General features: G+C 42.3%; 1 protein-coding gene and 1 long non-coding RNA gene across 3 annotated transcripts in view; one reads left to right on the forward strand and one right to left on the reverse strand.

Annotated features, from left to right (window-relative positions):
* Positions 1–9,720, reverse strand: part of LOC309848366 — a 34,973-nt gene extending 25,253 nt beyond the window's left edge. The window contains exons 1-2 of one of the 2 annotated variants that reach the window (XR_014303000.1): positions 9,673–9,720; positions 3,649–5,456 (exon numbers count right to left, since the gene is read on the reverse strand). This is a non-coding gene — a long non-coding RNA (uncharacterized lncRNA). Of the gene's footprint in view, positions 1–1,352; positions 1,408–3,648; positions 5,457–9,672 lie in introns of those variants that run through there. The other variant, XR_014303001.1, reaches the window with a different exon arrangement.
* CDH2 (cadherin 2) overlaps positions 2,655–19,019 on the forward strand; it is a 212,257-nt gene continuing 195,892 nt past the window's right edge. Inside the window, exon 1 of the mRNA XM_082699852.1 lies at positions 2,655–3,550. Coding sequence (XP_082555978.1) covers positions 3,491–3,550 — 60 coding nt within the window. The 5' untranslated portion in view covers positions 2,655–3,490. The remainder of the gene's footprint in view (positions 3,551–19,019) is intronic.

Below are 19,019 nucleotides of genomic sequence, written 5' to 3' on the forward strand. Positions count from 1 at the left end.
CTATGTGTGCAGGACACGTCGTTTACTCATGTGTCCACAATGCTTGGTGCACACACTTATTTGCAGACCTCTTTAGCAAATCAGCAGCAGCCCACGGGCCAGAAATCAAAAGGATTAGACTGATTTTTCAGTGTACGAGCCTAGCTTTAATTTTTATTTTTTTCTTGTCTTCTTCCCCTTTCCCTACCACCTGGCTGTTTCCCTGGGTCACTGCCAAACTCCCCTGCAGCCCTGGAGCTCTGCAGGCTGATGGAAAGTTAATCTTCTGACTGACAATGTTGTGATTTGAGGCTAAAAATCCAAGAGTTTGGTCACCATTTGCCCAGAGAAATGAATGGCCCCATTAGATTATTTTAACTATGATGCCAAAGTCAACAATGGGTCTAATTTTATTAACATCAAATAGATGCACAAAGTCTCCAATAACATGATTTTTGACTAGGCTATTCCTTCTTGTGATAAAAGGCTGATTAGCAAGATGTGGCTGACCACGTGGTCAAGTTAATCTCAGGCAAGTTTCCAAAGCAATTCACAACCACTGAAAAATGAGAGGCACACAAGTTGGACCAAATTAAAAAAAAGAAAAAAATGCAGCAAGTTCTTATCTGTATGATCAAAACCTATTGGAATCAGAGAATTAGTTAGCTAACAGGCATTCCAAAGCAGATTTTGAAGTCATAATAAGAGTTTAATTTATAAGGGGCATGATGTTTAAAGCTTCTTGCAAATAATACTAACAAGCAATAGAGTTACTCATGCTGAAATCTCCTCTACTTTAAATTAATCAGAATGGCAATAAACATCAATGGCTACTGCTGGGAGTGGGGAGGATATAAACTAAGGTCTCATGTCCAGGATCACAGCTTAATTCTGAAGATGGGATCTACAAACGCTACTTGGTAATAAGACAAACAATATCTCCATCTTGCTACTGAATGTTTTACTATTACGCATGGCTTCTGGAAAGTGGAATTTATCAATACCTTAGTGCAAGAACTTTTAGGCAGATTAGCAATAGTGTGACAATAATATTTAACAAAGAAGAAAAAAAGAAAAAAACAAGCCAAGCCTTTTATCCCTAAATTTAATTAACATGACCTTCTGTATTCTTTTTAAGAAGAAAATCCGGGAAATATTTTTGAGATTCACTTTAAAAATGGCCTACAATATTATGTTTTAATTAAAATTGAATAAGCCTCCCTATGAATATTAAATTTTTAAAAGCCTAGCCAGCAATAGTACATTATTAAAAGCTGCATCACTCATGTCAAAGAAATTAGTTAGCTGACAGTTAGTACTTCAGTTACCCAAAGTAGAATAATGTTCATTAACTGCAACGAATTTCCAAGACCTCCAGAGTGTGGAAACGCTTAAATAAGAACCGGTGTTTTCATTTACCTGTAAAACCTAAAAAAATAAAAATAAATAAATAAATAATAAAAATAAATAAATTCTGGAAAAATGTATTATATAGCCAAGATCAATTACTCCTCACCCCTCCCTCTATTCCACAAATGCTTGTGACCCAAACTTGTAAAGTCTCTCACTTTTTGTGTACCACTCCAAGTTCATGCCTTAAGCAAAGGAAGCAAATGTCCTCTACTGTGAACTATCAGTCATTTTCTCTTTTAGGTAATCCTATTTTCACAGCGAGTTCTGGCTTTTAGGTTGTTTACCCCCTCTCTTTTTCTTTCTTTTCTGTTTTTCTTTGTTGATTTTGTTGGAGGTGGTGTAGGGAAGAAGTCAAATTCCCTGAAACTGTGTGTTAAAAATTGTGAACAGTATGCTCACGAGTTAGAAATAGAAAACGGGAGACTTCACATAAAATAACACGCACTCAAACTCTCAGAGGAAACAAAAGAAAAGGAAACAAGAAACACAAAACTTGGGCTGTTCCAGCACATTCGCAAAGGTGGGAGAAGTACGAGCGCCAGAGAGAAACCTCGGCCTCCGCCCTCCCCGGCCCGCAGGTGGCTCAAGGCAAGCACCTCAGACAACAATGGCCAGGATGGGCTCTGCCGGCGTCGCCAGTGTGCTGTGTCTGCCCCTACCAGGAAAAATAATCTATCTCGAAAAAAAATGAGAAAACAGAAATAGCGTGTGTTAGGCTACCTAGGAGACATTCTCCCCTTTCCTAATCTCTGATTCCCCATCGCGGTCCAACCAGGAACCTGCCAACCATCAAGTTCCCGTGCAAGTTATTTTATTTGCCCGCAGCCCCTCCACCTGCCGGGGCGGTGCTCCGCGCACCCCAGACTTCCCTCCGGCGACCCCCCGCGGGCTGTAGCAAAAACGGGGTGCTTGGGGCTGGGCGGGGGTGGGCGGGGGCGGGCGGCTGCCGTGGATCTGGCCGGCTACCGCCGCAGCTCGGTGGCCTCCGATTGGTCACGACGCGGGCGGGGAAGCTCGGCGGAGGAGGGAGGCGGGGGTGAGGGCGGCGGCGGCGGCGGCGGCGGCGGCGGGAGGGAGAGGAGAGGAGAGAGGGCCGCGCAGCCTGGCAGCGCGTGCGGCGAGCGCGGGGAGAGTGGCGGCGGCGGCTGCGGCTCGCGTCGGTCGCGCTCGCGGAGGCCGAGCGGGGTGCGCGGGCGGCGGCGGCGGCGGCGACAGGGGGTGGGGCGGCGCGCGCGAGTGAGCGGCGCGGGGCAAGGACCGGCAGGCGGGTGCCGGCGCGCAAGCAGCAGGGGCGGCCGCGGCGGCAGCTGCGCGGGACGGAGCCGCGGCAGTAGCGGCCGCGCCGGCCCCGGCCTCACCCCCGCGCGGCCGAGGCCGGAGAACAGTCTCCAAGTCCCCAGGGGGCCGGAAAGGGGAGCCGGAAAGCTGCCCTCAGCCCCCACGCAGCGGAGGCGCCGGCCGGCGGGACTGCTGCCCTTTGTGGGCGCAGCGCGCTCGGCCCGGAGCGCCCTCCCCGCGGCGCTCTCTTCGGCATCTTCGTCTTGCAGAGCGGCCCTGGAGAGGGGACCCAGAGGAAGCAAAGCCAGGAGCCCGAAACCTCGCGTTGCGGAGCTCCTCGGGAGCGCCAGCCGCTCCACTCCCACCTCCGCATCCTACCCCGGCCAAGGTCCCCGCCGCCTGCATCCCTCCCGGCTTCCGCTGCGCTTTAGGGCCGGAGCCTAGCCGCCTGCGCTGCCACCGCGGCCGCCTACACACACGCACACACACTCTCTCTTTCTCTCTCTTTCTCCCTCTCTCTCTCACACCCTCACACGCACGCCTGCTTTCTCCCCCGCCCCCTCCCCAGCTCCTTGATCTCTCGGTCTGTTTTATTACTCCTGGTGCGAGTCCCGCGGACTCCGCGGCCCGCTATTTGTCATCAGCTCGCTCTCCATTGGCGGGGAGAGGAGAGCAGCGGTGAAGGGGGTGGGGTGGGGAGGGGAAGGGAAGGGGGTGGAAACTGCCTGGAGCCGTCTCTCCGCGCCGCTGTTGGTGCTGCCGCTGCTGCTGCTGCCGCCGCCGCCGCCTCCGGCTCCTCGCTCGGCCCCTCTCCGCCTCCATGTGCCGGATAGTGGGAGCGTCGCGGACCCTGCTGCCGCTTCTGGCGGCCCTGCTTCAGGTACGCGGCCGTCTCCGCGGGCCGGGCCGCGGGCGGGGTGGGGCGGGCGGCGCCGGGTCCCTTTGTTCCCCGCGCCGCTGCGGGGCCAGGCTGCGCACCCGGGAAGGGAGGTGCCGCACCGCGCGGTCGGGAGCTGCGCAGGCACGAGGCTCGGGCCGGGCGCAGGGACAGGGCTGGCCGGGCCGGCTGGTCTTCCCGCGCCGCTCCGTCCCGAAGGGACCGATCGCCGGCTCCCCCTGTTCTTCCTTCCGGGCCAGGCGAGCTTGTAGGGGGTATCTCCAGGCAGCAGAAGGGTGAGGCAGGATAGCTCCCAGGTTTTGCAGTTTTCTACGCTTCTCGCTCCTCGCTTTGCACTTTGCTCCAATTTTTTTGTTTATTTCCGCAGGGATGGGTCGCGAGTTTGCAGTAGGAATTCTCACTCTGGTGTCTTAGTTACGGGACGTGCCTCCACCCCACCCCACCCTGGCACCCGCGCGCCTCCCGGTGCCCGAGGGCTCCACTGTCCTATTGTCTTTACCCCAGCCCAGAGTTGCTTTCTCTTCTTGTTCTCTTGCCCTCCCTGTATTCTGTCTCGGTCCCACCTGGAAGAAAACCTCGTCCCCCTGCCCCGAAGAGTGTCTGCGGGCCGGGGTCTCCGCACCCAGCCCCTGCCCCGCACGCCCCTTATCCTGGCGGGCGGGGAGAAGTTCCGTTACTCGGCTATTATTTCTCTCCCTCTGTCCTCTCTTTCTCCCCTGCGTGCGTCCTCAGGGACGCCTTCGCGAGGAGCCTCCGCACTTTTCACGCCTTCGGGAGAGCGCCAGACAGCCTCTTCATGGAATCGGTACTAGGAGGCTTTTCCGCCGCAGGAAGCACCTGCTCCAGGCAGGTCGCAGGCTCCTAGCCACTCCGCGTCACCGGCCCCCAGCCCGGCTGACCGCCCAACTTTCCCGTGGCGTCCGGCTGGAGGACATGCCGAGGGCCCTCCCGGCTGCCCACGGGGTCCCGGGAAGCGACGCTGCGCTGCTCAGCTGCAACCTCCGCGCCGAGCTGGGGCAGAGCGGGGGCCGGGGGGGGGGGGGCTTCTGAATGGGCCCCCGCAGGCGATGGGGTTCCAAATCGGCTGCAGGAGAGGGCGTGTCCGCCCTGAATGCAGGTCAGGGTCTCCGGGGGAATCCGCCCAAGGGGCCCCCTGCTCATCCTTGCAGCTGGGGGTGGCCGGCGGGTGGCAGCTCTGAAAAGTGCGGGCGCGGCTCGGAAGTGCCGCTGCGTCGGTGGTGGCCCGGGCTGGGACAGATGGTGCGGATCGCCCCCCTCCGTGGTCTTCACGGGTCAGGGCCTGACGCGCTCCGGCCGCGGCGGGTGGGGTGGGGGACTGCGGGCGCCGGGGGCGGGACGGGGTCGGCGCCCGCGGTCTCGCTCTTTCTCCCGCCGCCCCCTAGAGGGATGTGGGCAAGAGGCCGCTGGAGCCCTGTCCATGGTGCGCCGTGGAGCGGCGCGCCCTGCCCAGCTCCGCGCTTTCTCCCCCCAGGTCGTGCTCTCCCGCTTTCAAGCTCTCGCTCTCTCTCCCTGACTCCGTGGCTGCCCGGGTCCCGTCTTTTCTCCTTTCTTGGGTTTCTCCTTTTGTTCTTTCGTCTCCTGCTGGTCTCTCTCCCCTTCCCCCACTCGCCAGTCCGCCCCCTTCGGCTCTCCTGACTCTGGGGTTTCTGAACTATTAGACTAGACGTTTTTTGGTCTCTGCAGTTTTGAGAAGTGGATGGAATTTCTTCTAACTGGGGGAGGAGACCCGTCAGTCACTTACTAACAAAAGTATCTCCTGTTATAAAACCGCCCTTTATTCTTGGAGTGCGCAGTCCTCATTCTCTCACCTCCTGTCACTTCATTTATTGTTTCTTCTTTTCAAATAGGGTTTACTGAAGGGGTTAGGCTGAAGGGAAAGGAAGGAAAAAAAAAATGCTACTTCAGTGGTTTGAAGTTAGGGGGAGGGCAAGATAAACTCAAGAATTCTATGGACATCAGATATTTTACTTTTTTTCAACAAAGAAAATGCCATTGATCAAAAAAATCATATTTTAAGAACATTAATTTTGAACATCCTTGAGTGGTTTTACTGATTCACAAACAACTTTTCATAAATTTTCAGTGTGAAACCAGCGGTAGATGGTATTATGTTCACTAACTTTTTGATCTGAAAGTAAGTTTTAATTGAAAACTGCAGTGAAGTTAGGACAGGAGGAGACATTTGTTGGTCATTCATATCGTGGGACTAAGTGTGGTACCACTGGAGCAGTCTCATTTTCTATTAGTCATCTGCCTTGAAGTCAGGTATGAACTTTCTAAGTCATTTCCTAAAGCATTTAAAAAAAAATGCGCTTATCTTTACCATCCCATGTTCTTTCTCAGTTTCTTGTAGACAGATGTCATGTTGACATTTGTAAACCCTCAGGAAAAGGGAAATTATAACTTTGTCAGCAAGTTATTTAGCGGTTTCCTGATTCCTGGGTGCAAGTTAAGCCATCACATTGAATGATTTGCAAGGTCATTAGGAGTGAAAGAACAGTGGTTTATGCAACATGAGTTTTAGGGTTAAATGCGCCATGTGGATTGTACAACTGAGATTAGAAATGACTTCGTGCTAATGGCCTGCTTTACACACCAGAATAACAAAGATCTATCTGCAAGGTGAAAATGGCCCCTCTGCAGTCATCTGCTATTCAAGCCTTTTTTTTTTTTTTTTTTTTTTTTTTTTTTTAAGGTCAGACGAAGAAGACAAGAGTTTTAGGAAAGAGGATGAATAGGTTATTAGTATAGATCAGAGCAACCTTATTTTTTCAGACCGATTAAAGAAGAACAAATATTCAATAGGACTTTATGCATTTATGTGTTAACTGAAGTGTTCCTTGTTATACTTTGAACACTTTTATTTTTACTTTGAGAGATTCCTTATTAGTTTAGTTCTGTTAACTTATATTTACACAATCCCAGTGAATTTTGCACATTATGATATTCAGCTTTAAGATTTTCTCTAATTCTTCCTCATTTTAACTTAGGGCATTAGCATTTTCTTTTGCACTAAAAACAAAAAAGTCAAATTTAACCATTAAATTTCAGGGGTCAAAGGATATCACAAAGTTAGGACAAACTTTCCTTTTAAATTATACAAGTGACTTTCAAAGACTTCAAGAGATTTATCATCAGGCCAAAATAATAATAATAATAATAATAATAAAGAGAAGAAAAAAAATCAATTTTATTTTTAAACCCTACCCAGTAATTACTAGACTAGAAACCTGCTTTGTTTTTCTAGTTCACACTTTAATGCATAGTTCCACTGTTCCAACTTAAATATACTTGTATGGGTTATGAAGCATCAAGGACATCACCTTAATGTTTATAGATACTCTGGATTCTTAGTCTTATCACATAGGTCCTGCTTTCAACCCTTGGTGAAGAAGTCTGAAAATAGATGGCATAAACCATACGTGATTTTCATCTGTTAGGTGTAAACACTTTGAAAGGATTCATATTCAATACATGAAACATAGAAGAAGAAGCTTTTTTTTTTTTTTAGGATGTGGGAAATCTAGTACGCAGTAATCATGTTAGATATAAAGCATATTTATTCTCAATGTTTACTTGATTTTCATGTGTCTTGTAACAACTTATTGTGAGAGTAAGGAGAATCAACATAGTTGGTATTCACAGTTTATTCTACTTAGTGGCCCTAGTTATTCATAACTTTGCCCTTTTCTTATCTTGTGGTATGTGGTCATTACTCATAGGTGGTGCAATGCAAGCATCTTAGGTGTGATTTGAAAAATAATAATTTGTGCATTCTAAAATATTTTATGGACACATTTTAAATATATATATATGCATGGAGATATAGATAGATAATTTATATCCATCTCTCTATATAATTTTTTAAGCCCCAATTGCAAGTTCAGAATTTATGTACAGGTTGTACTTTTTGACTTTCAAACGTTCCTGAAGTCTGCTCTGACCTTCTTCTAAAAGTTCAGATTTTAAGAGGAAGTTCTTTTTAGATTGTATTTTTTTTTCATAAAGAGACTAAAGTCTTCCTGGAACAGATTATTTTGGTGACAGTGTATTGCACCAAACTGTCCTTAATTTCCCTTTTCATTAAAAATTTTCAATTCTTAAATCTGTTGTGCCTCATTAAGCTTTAGGTTATTAATCAGGAAATGTCAAGACTTAAAGCAACAGTTAATCTTTCTTTAAAATGCTTTTAAAAAAATCCTAAGTAACTCAAATCCCCATTCCGTTTTCAAAGGGATATTCTTAAGTTAGAAGAGTGATTTTTAAAGAAAAATCCTAGATGTAATTTAAGAAATGTAGTGTTTGTGTATATACTCTACCGTTTTGCACAAGTTAACATTATTCAAATTTGTTCTTTTGGCTCAAATACAAAAAGTAATCAAGTTTAAGCACTGCACAGACTGGTGGTGAATTTTATCAACCATTTAAAAAATATGATAGATTTGGAGTTTGGGTTTTGTTGTTTGAGTATTTCATATCTGCCATTAGTATACCCTCTAAAAACCTAAGCATTTTCAAGTTGGGTTAAGAACTGTAAGTTGAAATGTAATTTGTATCAACAGATCATTATGCTTCACATTTCTATCTTTTCCTACCAAAAAGTTATTTTTGTTTTAATTTTATAGCAAATTATATCAGTTAATTTGAACAGATGCTAGTCTTTGTGTTTTTAACTAAATGTAGATCAGTTTTAATTAAACAACCCTATTCATTCCAAGGAAGAGGTATATACAGATGAATGTTTTAGTTAGAGCTGTATCTTCTGCCTAGATAGAGGGATGTCTTTAAAGTCAAAGAAGGTGAATTCCGGAGCTAAATAGGACCTTTTAACAGATTTGGATTTAAAGATTATGATTTGTGTCACAACAGAGTTTTTGAAAGGAAAATTTGGGTTATAAATAAATGCTTCTCAGTTCTTATTTTTGGTCATTCTCTCATACTCAGTGCACTTCCTTGTCTGAGCCTCCCTTGTACTTAGAGAAGTCCACAAGACCTTGGTGTGTGTGTGTGTGTGTGTGTGTGTGTGTGTGTGTATGTGTGTGTATGTACAACATGTATGTTGAGGGTTGTTATCTAACCGATGTTGAAGGTTGCTATCTCCTGTAACATTTATCACAATTTGTGTTTGCCGTCAAGGTGATTTGGGTACCAAGGGTGTAGTAATTTTGTTCTGTGCAAATGAGCTGATGTTACATAGTGTCAAGGGCAAGAGCTAGTGTCAAGGGCAGGAAGAACCTGGGGTTCTAATCTAGTCCAGATGTAGTTTATGCCCTTAAACTCTCATGACCTCATTTTCCTCAACAGTAAAATACTGGGCCTGGTTGGGTTAGTTGATCTTTAAGGCACTTTCCAGTTCTGGGACTCCTAGGGCTCTTTAAAAAAATCCCCCAGATGACTCCTTTTCAAAGACTTTGGAATGATTTTAATTTTTAACCTGAAATGCAAAGATTTCCACATACTCAGAGTGGTAGAATATCACTTTGAAGGTCATCAACAATAGTTTATTATATATGGTAGGTTAGAAGTCATCTGTATTTTTTATATGCTTGACTTTTAAAATAATTTTTTTCATTGGCAGTGCTTTTTTTACCACTAAAAGTAAACTATTTTGGGGGGTTAGACTTAAAGAAAGGGGAATATGATACTACTAAGAATAAAAATTATTCCTTTTATACTTCAGTGTTTCTTTGAAAGGAGACGGCTTCCACAAGAACCTTTGAATTGAGTGATATGGGTCAACACTAAAAATATAGCCCATTGACCTAGCAAGTTATTTTTCTACAGATATATGGGTATTCATGATGTATAAATCATGATGTGTGTATAGTCATAATGTATAAATCCATGATGCATACATCATATGTTTGCATGCGTGTATAACGATATGTATTAAAATACTTGTAATTACAAAGGATTGGATTAGTTGAACTCTGAATGTCATTAGTAGAAATTGATTTAATAAATCATGTGTAATATGCATGCAGATTTGAGAGCCCTTACTGTGTGGAGTAAAGCATTTTAGTTCTAGTTCCAGATCAAGAAAGTGATTGTTAAACCACCAAATGTTTGGCACAGTCACGTACCTAGAAATGCATCAGAGAGGGACAGCGGATATGACCAGTGGGACTTCAGGGCTTCCAAATGAGGAGAAATTGGATGAAGACCGTAGTAGAAGCTATAATGATAGAATAGAAGATCAAACAATGTAGAAATAGGATGAAGATGACTTAAAATAACAGTAGAACATCCTAACGTTGTGTTGAGAACAACCTATAGCAGGCTAAGCTACAACTAGGCCTAAAAAAGATTGGGTAGTTAAATAATAGAATAGGTTCCATATTGCATCATAAAATAACCATACTTTGCTGAGTTATTTGTGCCTGAGGGATTACATTAGTTCATTAAACAATTGTGATATCTCTTACATTCCTTTGAATATTTAATTTTTCCTTCTATTTCTGGTGGCAAAAGTGCGGTCTAAACACCTTATTACTACTATCTAGAACATAAGGTACAGAAGAATATTTAATATGGAAATCAGATGTTCTGGTCTACTGCCTTGATTAAATAAACCGTTTAACTTGGGTTTTTCCCAAGTAGCATTGGAAAATTAATTGTATAATGCCTTTAAAACAGCTTGAACTACTTAAAAGGAAGTGCTATTATAAATATAATATGGCAATCATATAGAGATGTGCTTGGAGACATGCTTGATCCATGATCCGTTCTTCGATTTTCTTTGACAAAATATACCTTCATATAACAAAAATAAATAAGTGCTGGAGTAATAATATATTATTATTGTAATTTTAATACTGGTTTTTATGTTAACTTAAAAATTTACTTTACCATAGAGTATTTATATATTTTTAGTTTTGATATTGGTTTTTGTGTTAATTTAAAAATAATTGCTTACTTGACCATCATAATTGAAAATATTTGTATCCAGATTCCCTCTCCCCCATTCTGATATATTATTTAATGTGTCAGTGGATTAGTTAAAGGAATTTGTTAAAAAAAAAATCCAAAAAACTTAATTGAAGGGCTATGTCTTAGTATATTATTCCAGAAATTACTGGAAATGGAAATGTGAAATGGCCATTTTCCCCTCAGTATTAAAATAAATTTTGTGTTTATTCAGCTTTCTTCTGTTACATTAAATATTGAAATTTTTTTTAAAAAGTCTGTTTGTTTAATTATTTAGCTAGTCTCTATACCCAACATAAGGCTCAAATGGAGGACCCCAAAGTCAAGCGTCACACACACTACTGACTGAACTAAGCCAGGTGCTCCGAAATATTGAACTTTTCTGTTACTGCTTTCAGTAACGGTTGTAAGCCTGGCCCTTCAGGTTTTTTTCCTCATATGCAGTTTTAGGACATCTCCCAATTTATTTTATTTTTATTAATTCTCAGTAGGTCATTCATGTAACTCAGAAAAGCACATACACCAGAGAAAATTGTTAAAACTTTAATATTTGCGGCCACCTCTCTGATTTTTTTTTTTTTAACTAATATCTGGTAGTACTAAACCTTTACAATAACATATTTTTTAATTTCAGTGAAGAGAACAACTATGTTATCCCAGTTAATTATCCATAACCCTGTGAAATAAAATTCCCATTTTAGAGATGATGAAAGTGGAACTCAGTTTGAGTAGTTTTTCTGAGAATCCAGAGTGAATGGTATCTGTTAGAGTAGATTGAGCCTGACTACAAAGCACATGGTTTTCATCCTTCGTCTGCAGACTGGGGACTCTTTCAATAAAATTGTACTCAAGGAATGAATATCGCATTAGAGAGGAATTTCAGTTCCTCTTTACTGAGTTGATAAGATTTTTTTTTTTTTAAGTAGTGAGCTTCTGAGTTATATTTTCTATTAATTTGACCTTAAATACTTTGAATTATTTTGACTTCTGAAGCCAAAATGTAAATCTTGGTTAGCATTATCACTCATTTTTAAAATATGTTCTCTTAGAGAAAGGAGAAAATATCGTGGGGAGATGATTCGTAATCCATTTTATAATGTTCTTCAGATTGTCTCGATCAACAAATAACATGCTGATTAGTTCTCAAAAATAATTTTTTTGCACAAATTCTTAGAACTTTTGATACTTCCTAAGAACCTAGAAGCCCTCAGGCTATGCATGTTTTTATTTTTCTTTTTTTGATACTGTTTTTTCAGCTTCTTTCCTGTGAAAATAAATTCAAGAGACTAAATCACCGAATTTTGAAATATGTTTAGTGGCGCATTTTCCACGTTTGAATCATCGGAATTACTTTCTCCCAAAATGAAATTATATGTCCACATCTCAAAAGGAACTAGTAAAGCAGATTCACACGAATGCTTTGTGGAGGGACAGTGTTTTCTGGCAAATCCTTGTTTTGCCAAGGAGAAAGCCTAGAACTGTTTTGCTTGTAATTTGACCTGTTGTAACTGGGCGGATTCAGTTGGCTTGACCATAATCTCCAATAAAATGTTTCTTGGTTCATTGGGAAGCTGTTAAGTGAACTCTGAAATAAATGACTAAAAAGTCATTAATTTTACTAAGTTTAATGGGGATATAATCCACTCCCTCTGCTTAACATAAATCTGTCATAAACTAGAGACTGTGAGGACTTTAATTTTTTTTTTCTTTTGTTGTCTTAAATGGTTAATGCAACAGTTCAAAGTCTGAAGTTCATTCTTTACGGCTTTCTGGTCCAGTAAATAAAGAAAAAAATGTGTTTTGTGTGGCCAAAATATTAACCTTTTGCACCTCCTTTGGCTCCCCCCCCCCCCCAGTGGAGTCCATTTGGTGGTGACATGCTCAAAATTAGTTTCTAATGTTTGGCTTCCCCAAATTGGACTTTAGGGAATTCAAAATGCAGAGTTGATACACACCCCAACATACACACTCACACTTTATGGAACTATCAAATGCATACAGGAAAGTGCACATGTAAGTGGAGAGCCTGTTGAATGTTCATAAATTGAACATACTGTTGAGTCAGCTCCCAGTCAAGACACAGCTTCAACAGCCCCTCGTGGGTTACCCTCCTCCAATTTTAACTGTCCTCACATGCTGAGCATTTACTTTACTTCTAGGAACATCTATTACTTTTGCTTATATTATGGAGTCTTTGTACTTTATGAAACCCTATAGTATATTCCCTTTTGTGTCTGGCATCTTCCACTCAATTCTAGAAATGTCCATATGTTTGTGTCATATGTGTTTTAATAGTCCGAAATTAGGAAAGCTTCATGGATGTCATAGAAATATCCAGGAATTTAAGGAAGTTCTTTTTTAAAAAAGAAAAAGAATGGAGTGATTCATTGCAGCTAAAATTTGCTTGCCTATCTGTCGTTGGTCGAGCCATGAAACACCTTCTGTGGGTTTTCCTACTCAGATTTTTTTCTTCTGTATAATTTCTTTTCTTCTTTTCTTTTCTTCTTTTCTTTCTTTTAATTTGGCAGTATTGTTTAACCACAAGCCAGAAACATTTAGACTGTAGTTTATAGCCTCTTTCAGAAGGAGGATAGAAGCAAAGAACTAAATGTCTTTTTGATCTGAGTTCTTCAAGCAGCGGGTTTGGGTGCTAACAGATTCTAATCTTTTCTGTGATGCTTCTTAATACCTTCTCTGAGCTTACTGGTGACCCACTTCTCCAAGAGGTCTTACCCAGATTTAATTTTAATTTAAAAAAAGGTTAAATGGAGGGTTATAATGCCATAAACTGCTAGTTTTCCAGCTGTTCAGTGCATCTTTGGGAATAGTTGACCCTCTTTCGTGTTTGTGTAGGTTTTTTAAAGATCTGAAAGGTTGCCATGAAGGATGCAGAGTGCCTTATTTGTCCCAAGATCTTTCTTTCTAGAAGCCTTTTCTCGCCGTTCTCTGCGGTTGTGTAGTAGAACCAGATTCTTGGTGGAGGATTCCATGCATGGTGATGAGGAGGATTGAGGATTCAGATTCCAGCCCACCAAGGATTTGTGTGCTTCAAGGCAGCTCTAATATATATATATATATATTTAATGTTCTTACACGTGTGGACTTCATTTTTCAGTATTAAAGGGGTTGTACTTTTTGCCAGGCCTTAGCTTATTGATAGGTAATATGTATTTCACTTGTGTTTCGCCCCAACCCATACTTTTTCTCCCATAAAAGTTACTGTTTATGTTCGGTGTTTGTGTTTTTGGCATTCAATTTTTATTTACAGTTCTGTCTTTTCTGTTTGGCAAATACTAAGAACATTTGGGAGAACATCATAATCATTGATTTAATTTACAAATCGATTTATAGTTAACTTCTTTGTAAAAGAAAGTGAATTAGCCGTGATTTGGTTTATGGTCTTCCCTTTATTTGAGGCCATCTCTGTGGAGCTGTGTTTAATAAAAAGGGGATCCTGGTATATTTAAATGTAGATAACAGTGGACTATCTGCAGATGGCTCATAACATTTTATGACCTAAAATAAAGATATTTTGTAAAACAGTGAGGTTACTTTTTTAGTATTTGCATTTGTAATGGATAGTGCCGTGATTCTTATTCCTTATTTTCCTAAGTCTTAGTCCTTCATAATCTAAATGTATACATAACTTAAATGTATATACACATACATATATACATACATACACTCATACGTGAGACACGTTCCTGGAGCACTGCTCTGGTGGTTGTGCCGATATGTAAATTGAGACCGTGCACCTCCAAACACAGTCTTCTCAAACCTCACGCTATATCAAATTATATTTATCTGTTTATATCTTCACATTTAGATATTTACTTAGCTGAATTTTCTTTCTTTTTTTTTTTTTTTTACTTACCTGAAATTTCTTTTCAAGTATAGTGTGGTATGAAGGTAGAGAGTCTTGCTTAGTTTCTCCCATTAATATGTAATACACAAAATACACATGAATGGCTGTCATTTGTCAAATAAAGTTGCTTGTTTTCTGATCTGAAATGGTGCCTTTATTACATTTAACATTTCCTTAGGTTTTGGGTTCTTGTCCTTTTTTTCTTTCCAGTTGTACTGATTTGGTTGCCAGAGAGTCAGTGAGGCACAGTGGGTAAGACTGGTTTCTGGAGTTGGTTGACCTGTGTTTGTGCCCTAGTTCTGACACTTGGGTATTGAGTACCCTTGGGTGACTGACATTTTTATAATGGTCTATCCTAAGGCTGTTATGAAAAGTATATGGATTAATATGTATACATCACTTAGAAAAGTGCTTTCATATGGTAAACAAGGTATAAGCTCTTTAACTGAAGATTTTGGGGCATAGCCATTACCACTGTTTTACACAAACACAATCAAGGAATAATTTAATGATTTTAATATATTTGAGCTCTTTTATGTCCAAAGCTTTGCTCTACGTTTGGTGTGATAGCCAGCTAACTTGTAACTCTGAAGTTACCACCAGACTACCACCAGAGTGTCCTTTCCGCCCCACTGGGAAACCACAATTGAAGGACACATATTTTAACATTCCTCTTTAAATTCTAACAGATGTTGTCTAGGATGATAGGATTAGGGAAAGAGGTTAATATATATGGAGTGTTATTCTGCCAGCCATTTGATTTGGGAATTACAGGTAATCGAACAGAAGCTATTCTCCTGTCTTCCAGGTCTGTCTCTTTGCTTCTATGATTTAATTCTTTAATGTTCTGATATTGATGTAAGCGTGTGTGTGCATGTGTTGAGACTAGCCTGGAGCCCGAGTAACTTACTCATCTCTGAATCCTTTTAACATGATGATGAGGACCTCATAGAGAGGAGGGGGTTGAAGGCAATGTTGGTTGATACCAACACAGAATCTGCAAAAACTGAGTGAAGATTCATTGTTCTTGGAGATGCTGATGATTTATTAGCGATTAGATGCAGGAAATGTTACTTTTAAATCCATTTCATCCTGTCCTAATAATAGCACATCATTTTTGAGTAATTACTATGCACCAGGCACTGCTCTAAGTACGTTAAGCGTATTAACTCATTTAATTCACAGAAGATTATGCTCATTTTACATACAAGGACACCAAAGCACAGATAGTTTAGAATAAGGTACCCAAAGTAATTTTGTGAATGAAGGAACTAGGATTCAAATACCAGCAGCCTGATGTCAGAGCCTGTGTTCTGGTTTGGTACTTATTTGAATGCAGGTAAATAACTAAATAAAGGCTGGGTTGACATCCAGTTCTATTTCAACCTTTTAAAAAAAAGTCTTTTTTTTTTTTTAATTGTAAAATGTGATCCTTGTGGAGGACTATATAAAGCATATATGCACAGGCTAAAAAATAATTATAGTATACAAATATGTCAGTGAAACTACCAGACAGATTAAGAAATGGAATATTGCCAGGACCTTGGAAGTCTCCAGAATACTGTTTCAATTCCTCATTTCACCCCCAGAGGTAACTACGGTCTTCATTTTTCTAATTAATTATTCATTGCTTTTCTTTGTAGTGTTACCATCTATGTATATATTCCATATATGTGCGGGAGAAGAGATGTATTTAAGAAAATGTGTGTGTATTATGCATTTATAAATACACCGTACATATGTGTGTATTTATGTGCATATATATATATATATACACACACATAATGTACTTTTTGTGATTTGCTGCTTCTGCTTGTTTTGTCTTTGAAGATTCATTCAGTTGAATTGTGTAACTCTAATTTGTTCATTTTCACTGCTCTAGGGCATTGCATGCTATGAATATGGTAGAACTCACTTGTTCAATTTATCGTTGATGGGTTTGTGTGTGTGATTTCAGAATTTGGCTACTGTGAACATTGCTGTACTTGCCACCTGGGCATTATATGTCTGAGATAGCCCAAGACTGCATTTCTCAAACTTGAGGTTGTGTAAGAATCACCAGAAAGCCCATTAAACAGAGATTCCTGGCCCTGCCCTCTGAGCTTTGATTCAGTAAATCTGTGGTGGAGCCTGAGAATTTGCCTGTCTAGCAAGCTCCCAGGTGATAGAATGCTGGGCTGCTCTAAGGTATGCACCAGGGAGTTAGAATTGCTGGGCTGCGAACAAGAATGTTTTCCAAATCGGCCCACCAGCACCATGTCTGTATTTCTGTTTTTCCATAATTTTACCATATGTGTTACAGCCAAACTTAAAAATTTTTAACAATCTAGTGGACTGCATAATGAGTTGAAGATTGTTTTGATGTGTGTTGTGGCCTTTCTCTCTTCCTTGAGGTGTTTGAATGAACACTAGCCAATCTGATGAAATTTGTAATTTGTTATAGCTTGGCCTGACTGTTTACTGCCTATTCTTTTTGCTTAACATTTTCACCTGTGGCTTGTGTGGGATGCTGCCAAGGATTGAGCCTTCTTGAAAGCTGACTCATGTGATTAAATCTAATATTTGCTGAGTGCTTACTATGTGCCAGGCCAAGCCCTTTACCTGCATTGTCTCATGTAATCTCACATCAGCCCCCTGAGATAAGGTGGGCATTTTCATCACTATCCATTTTACAAATGTCTCTCTGAAACCTCGCTTAATCCTTTCACTGAAAGACATGCCTCTAGGATGTGGCCGAAGGGGACCTGAACAGGGTTTTGCCTTGCTGGTAACAACCAGTTCCTTGGAAGTCTGCAAGCTTATATGCGGTGGGAAGAAAATAAGCTTGTCTGTTCTAGATTTTGGAAAGATTGCAGCCTGGAGGAGGATTTGGACTTTAGAATCCAGACTTTAAGGGTCTCGGTTTCAGAGAGTAACTTTTGGTCTTAAGAATGGGAAAATTTATGAGACTGAGTCGGCATTTGGATAGGATATCATGGAAGTAGGTAGTTTCTGTCACTGGCCACATGGCCCCTTGGTGGTGATTTTAAGAGATGCAAGTAACTCCTGAGTGGTTGACAGTTCTCTGAATTGCCTTGTTTTTTTCTGACTTCAGGCTGGCTGGGCCCAGCACCGTAGTTACCGAGCAATCCAGAGGTACATGCGATTTTCTCTTCCTAGCACCTGGGGTCCCCCAAGCACTTAAAGAGACTTAGATGTTTGCTCTCCAACCCTCAGTGTTCAGCATCCTGGTGAGCTTGTGGCCCTGCTGGTGGTAAAAGTATGTCATGTAGTCTGGCCTTTTTGATCTTTGAGTCTTGGCCTTTGGATATTCAGTAATATTGAGACTTTGTTTGTAATTCTGGTGTCTTTGAAGAGACCTAGTAAACAGTGCTTCTTATCCATCTAAGTTCTGGACAAGTAAGACAAAAGCATCAGCAGATAGCCAAAATACAACCTTTACTACTGACAAAGGTGAGGGTGGAGAATGTGGATTAAGTATGTAGGATCTCCGAATCCATTCCCCCCCCCCCTTACCTCCCACCCTCAGCGGCGCCACGTGAGCGCCAGCCTCCTGCCTGGGGACCCTGCTCTCGTAGGTTCCCGGCAGCATCGTGATACCTGCACGGAGGTGATGGAGGTACTGAACTCTGCGTGCCCATTTGTTTCCAACCAACCTGCCAGAGAGGTTGACAGAGGTCAGGAGTACTATCGCTAGTGTAGCTCCCTCTACTTGAAAGTGGGGAGTAAGGGCTCCCAAAAACCTTCTCCAGATTTTGGATTAGCCATTGAGTTTATGTTCTTAACCACCAAACGTGCTTACGCAGAAGGTTGGCGACTGTCCCCTGATCGGGGGAAGATGGGCCTCTGTCAGGAAAGCCTGGCTTCCAACTTCGTGAAGCCTCAGGAGATCAATAGGTTTACTCTGTAAAGAGTTCTCAGAGCTAATGAGGCATGCGAGATGATCCCAGCAGTAGTGGTGCAGCCTACAAAGTTAGAACGCAAACCCACTGCCACCCTAAAAGATTTATTCCAGGCGAAGTTCAGACCCCGTGGCCTGTCTCTAAGTGTCCCAAAGCCATGACGGGGAGCCCAGGATATCTGAGGAAAAGACTCACCGTGGGCGGAGAAAACCTTCATCAGTTTAGCTTCCCCAGTTGCTAATCAGGCTAAGCCTCTTGTCTATAATCCATGACCTTTGAACTAAGCCCAGAGTTCAAAGGGGAAATGAAGATTTAAAGATACTGAATCTGATGGATGGAAGTCAAAGAGGACAGAGATTGCCACCATGGGCTATTCTGGAACCTCGCACAGAGGTATCTCAAGTGCCAGCTTTCTCAGGGAAAATCCAGAATGCGCGGGTGAACCCCCTACGTGGAGGGAAGGACTCCCCCTGGGAGCCTCTCCCTGATGAGTTTCAAATGGTTTGCAACCAGCACACTGAAATATCCTACTTTGCCTTTCCCTGTGAGCCCCTAGAGACTGCCAGGCTGGGGCTGTCCCTAGCGTGGGCTCTGTCGGGTGGATAGTTGTGGGACACACTGTCCTGGGAACAAGTGTTTTCAGTCTCTTGCCACCTGTTGTGGGGTTGCTTTAGCCAAAAAGTCCCTCTGCAAGGCAAGATTTCTCCTTCATCTGTCCAGACCGCTTGGCGGGGGC

Source organism: Mustela nivalis, assembly GCF_964662115.1.
Source record: "Mustela nivalis genome assembly, chromosome: 14".
In the NCBI taxonomy this organism is placed as follows: Eukaryota; Metazoa; Chordata; class Mammalia; order Carnivora; family Mustelidae; genus Mustela; species Mustela nivalis.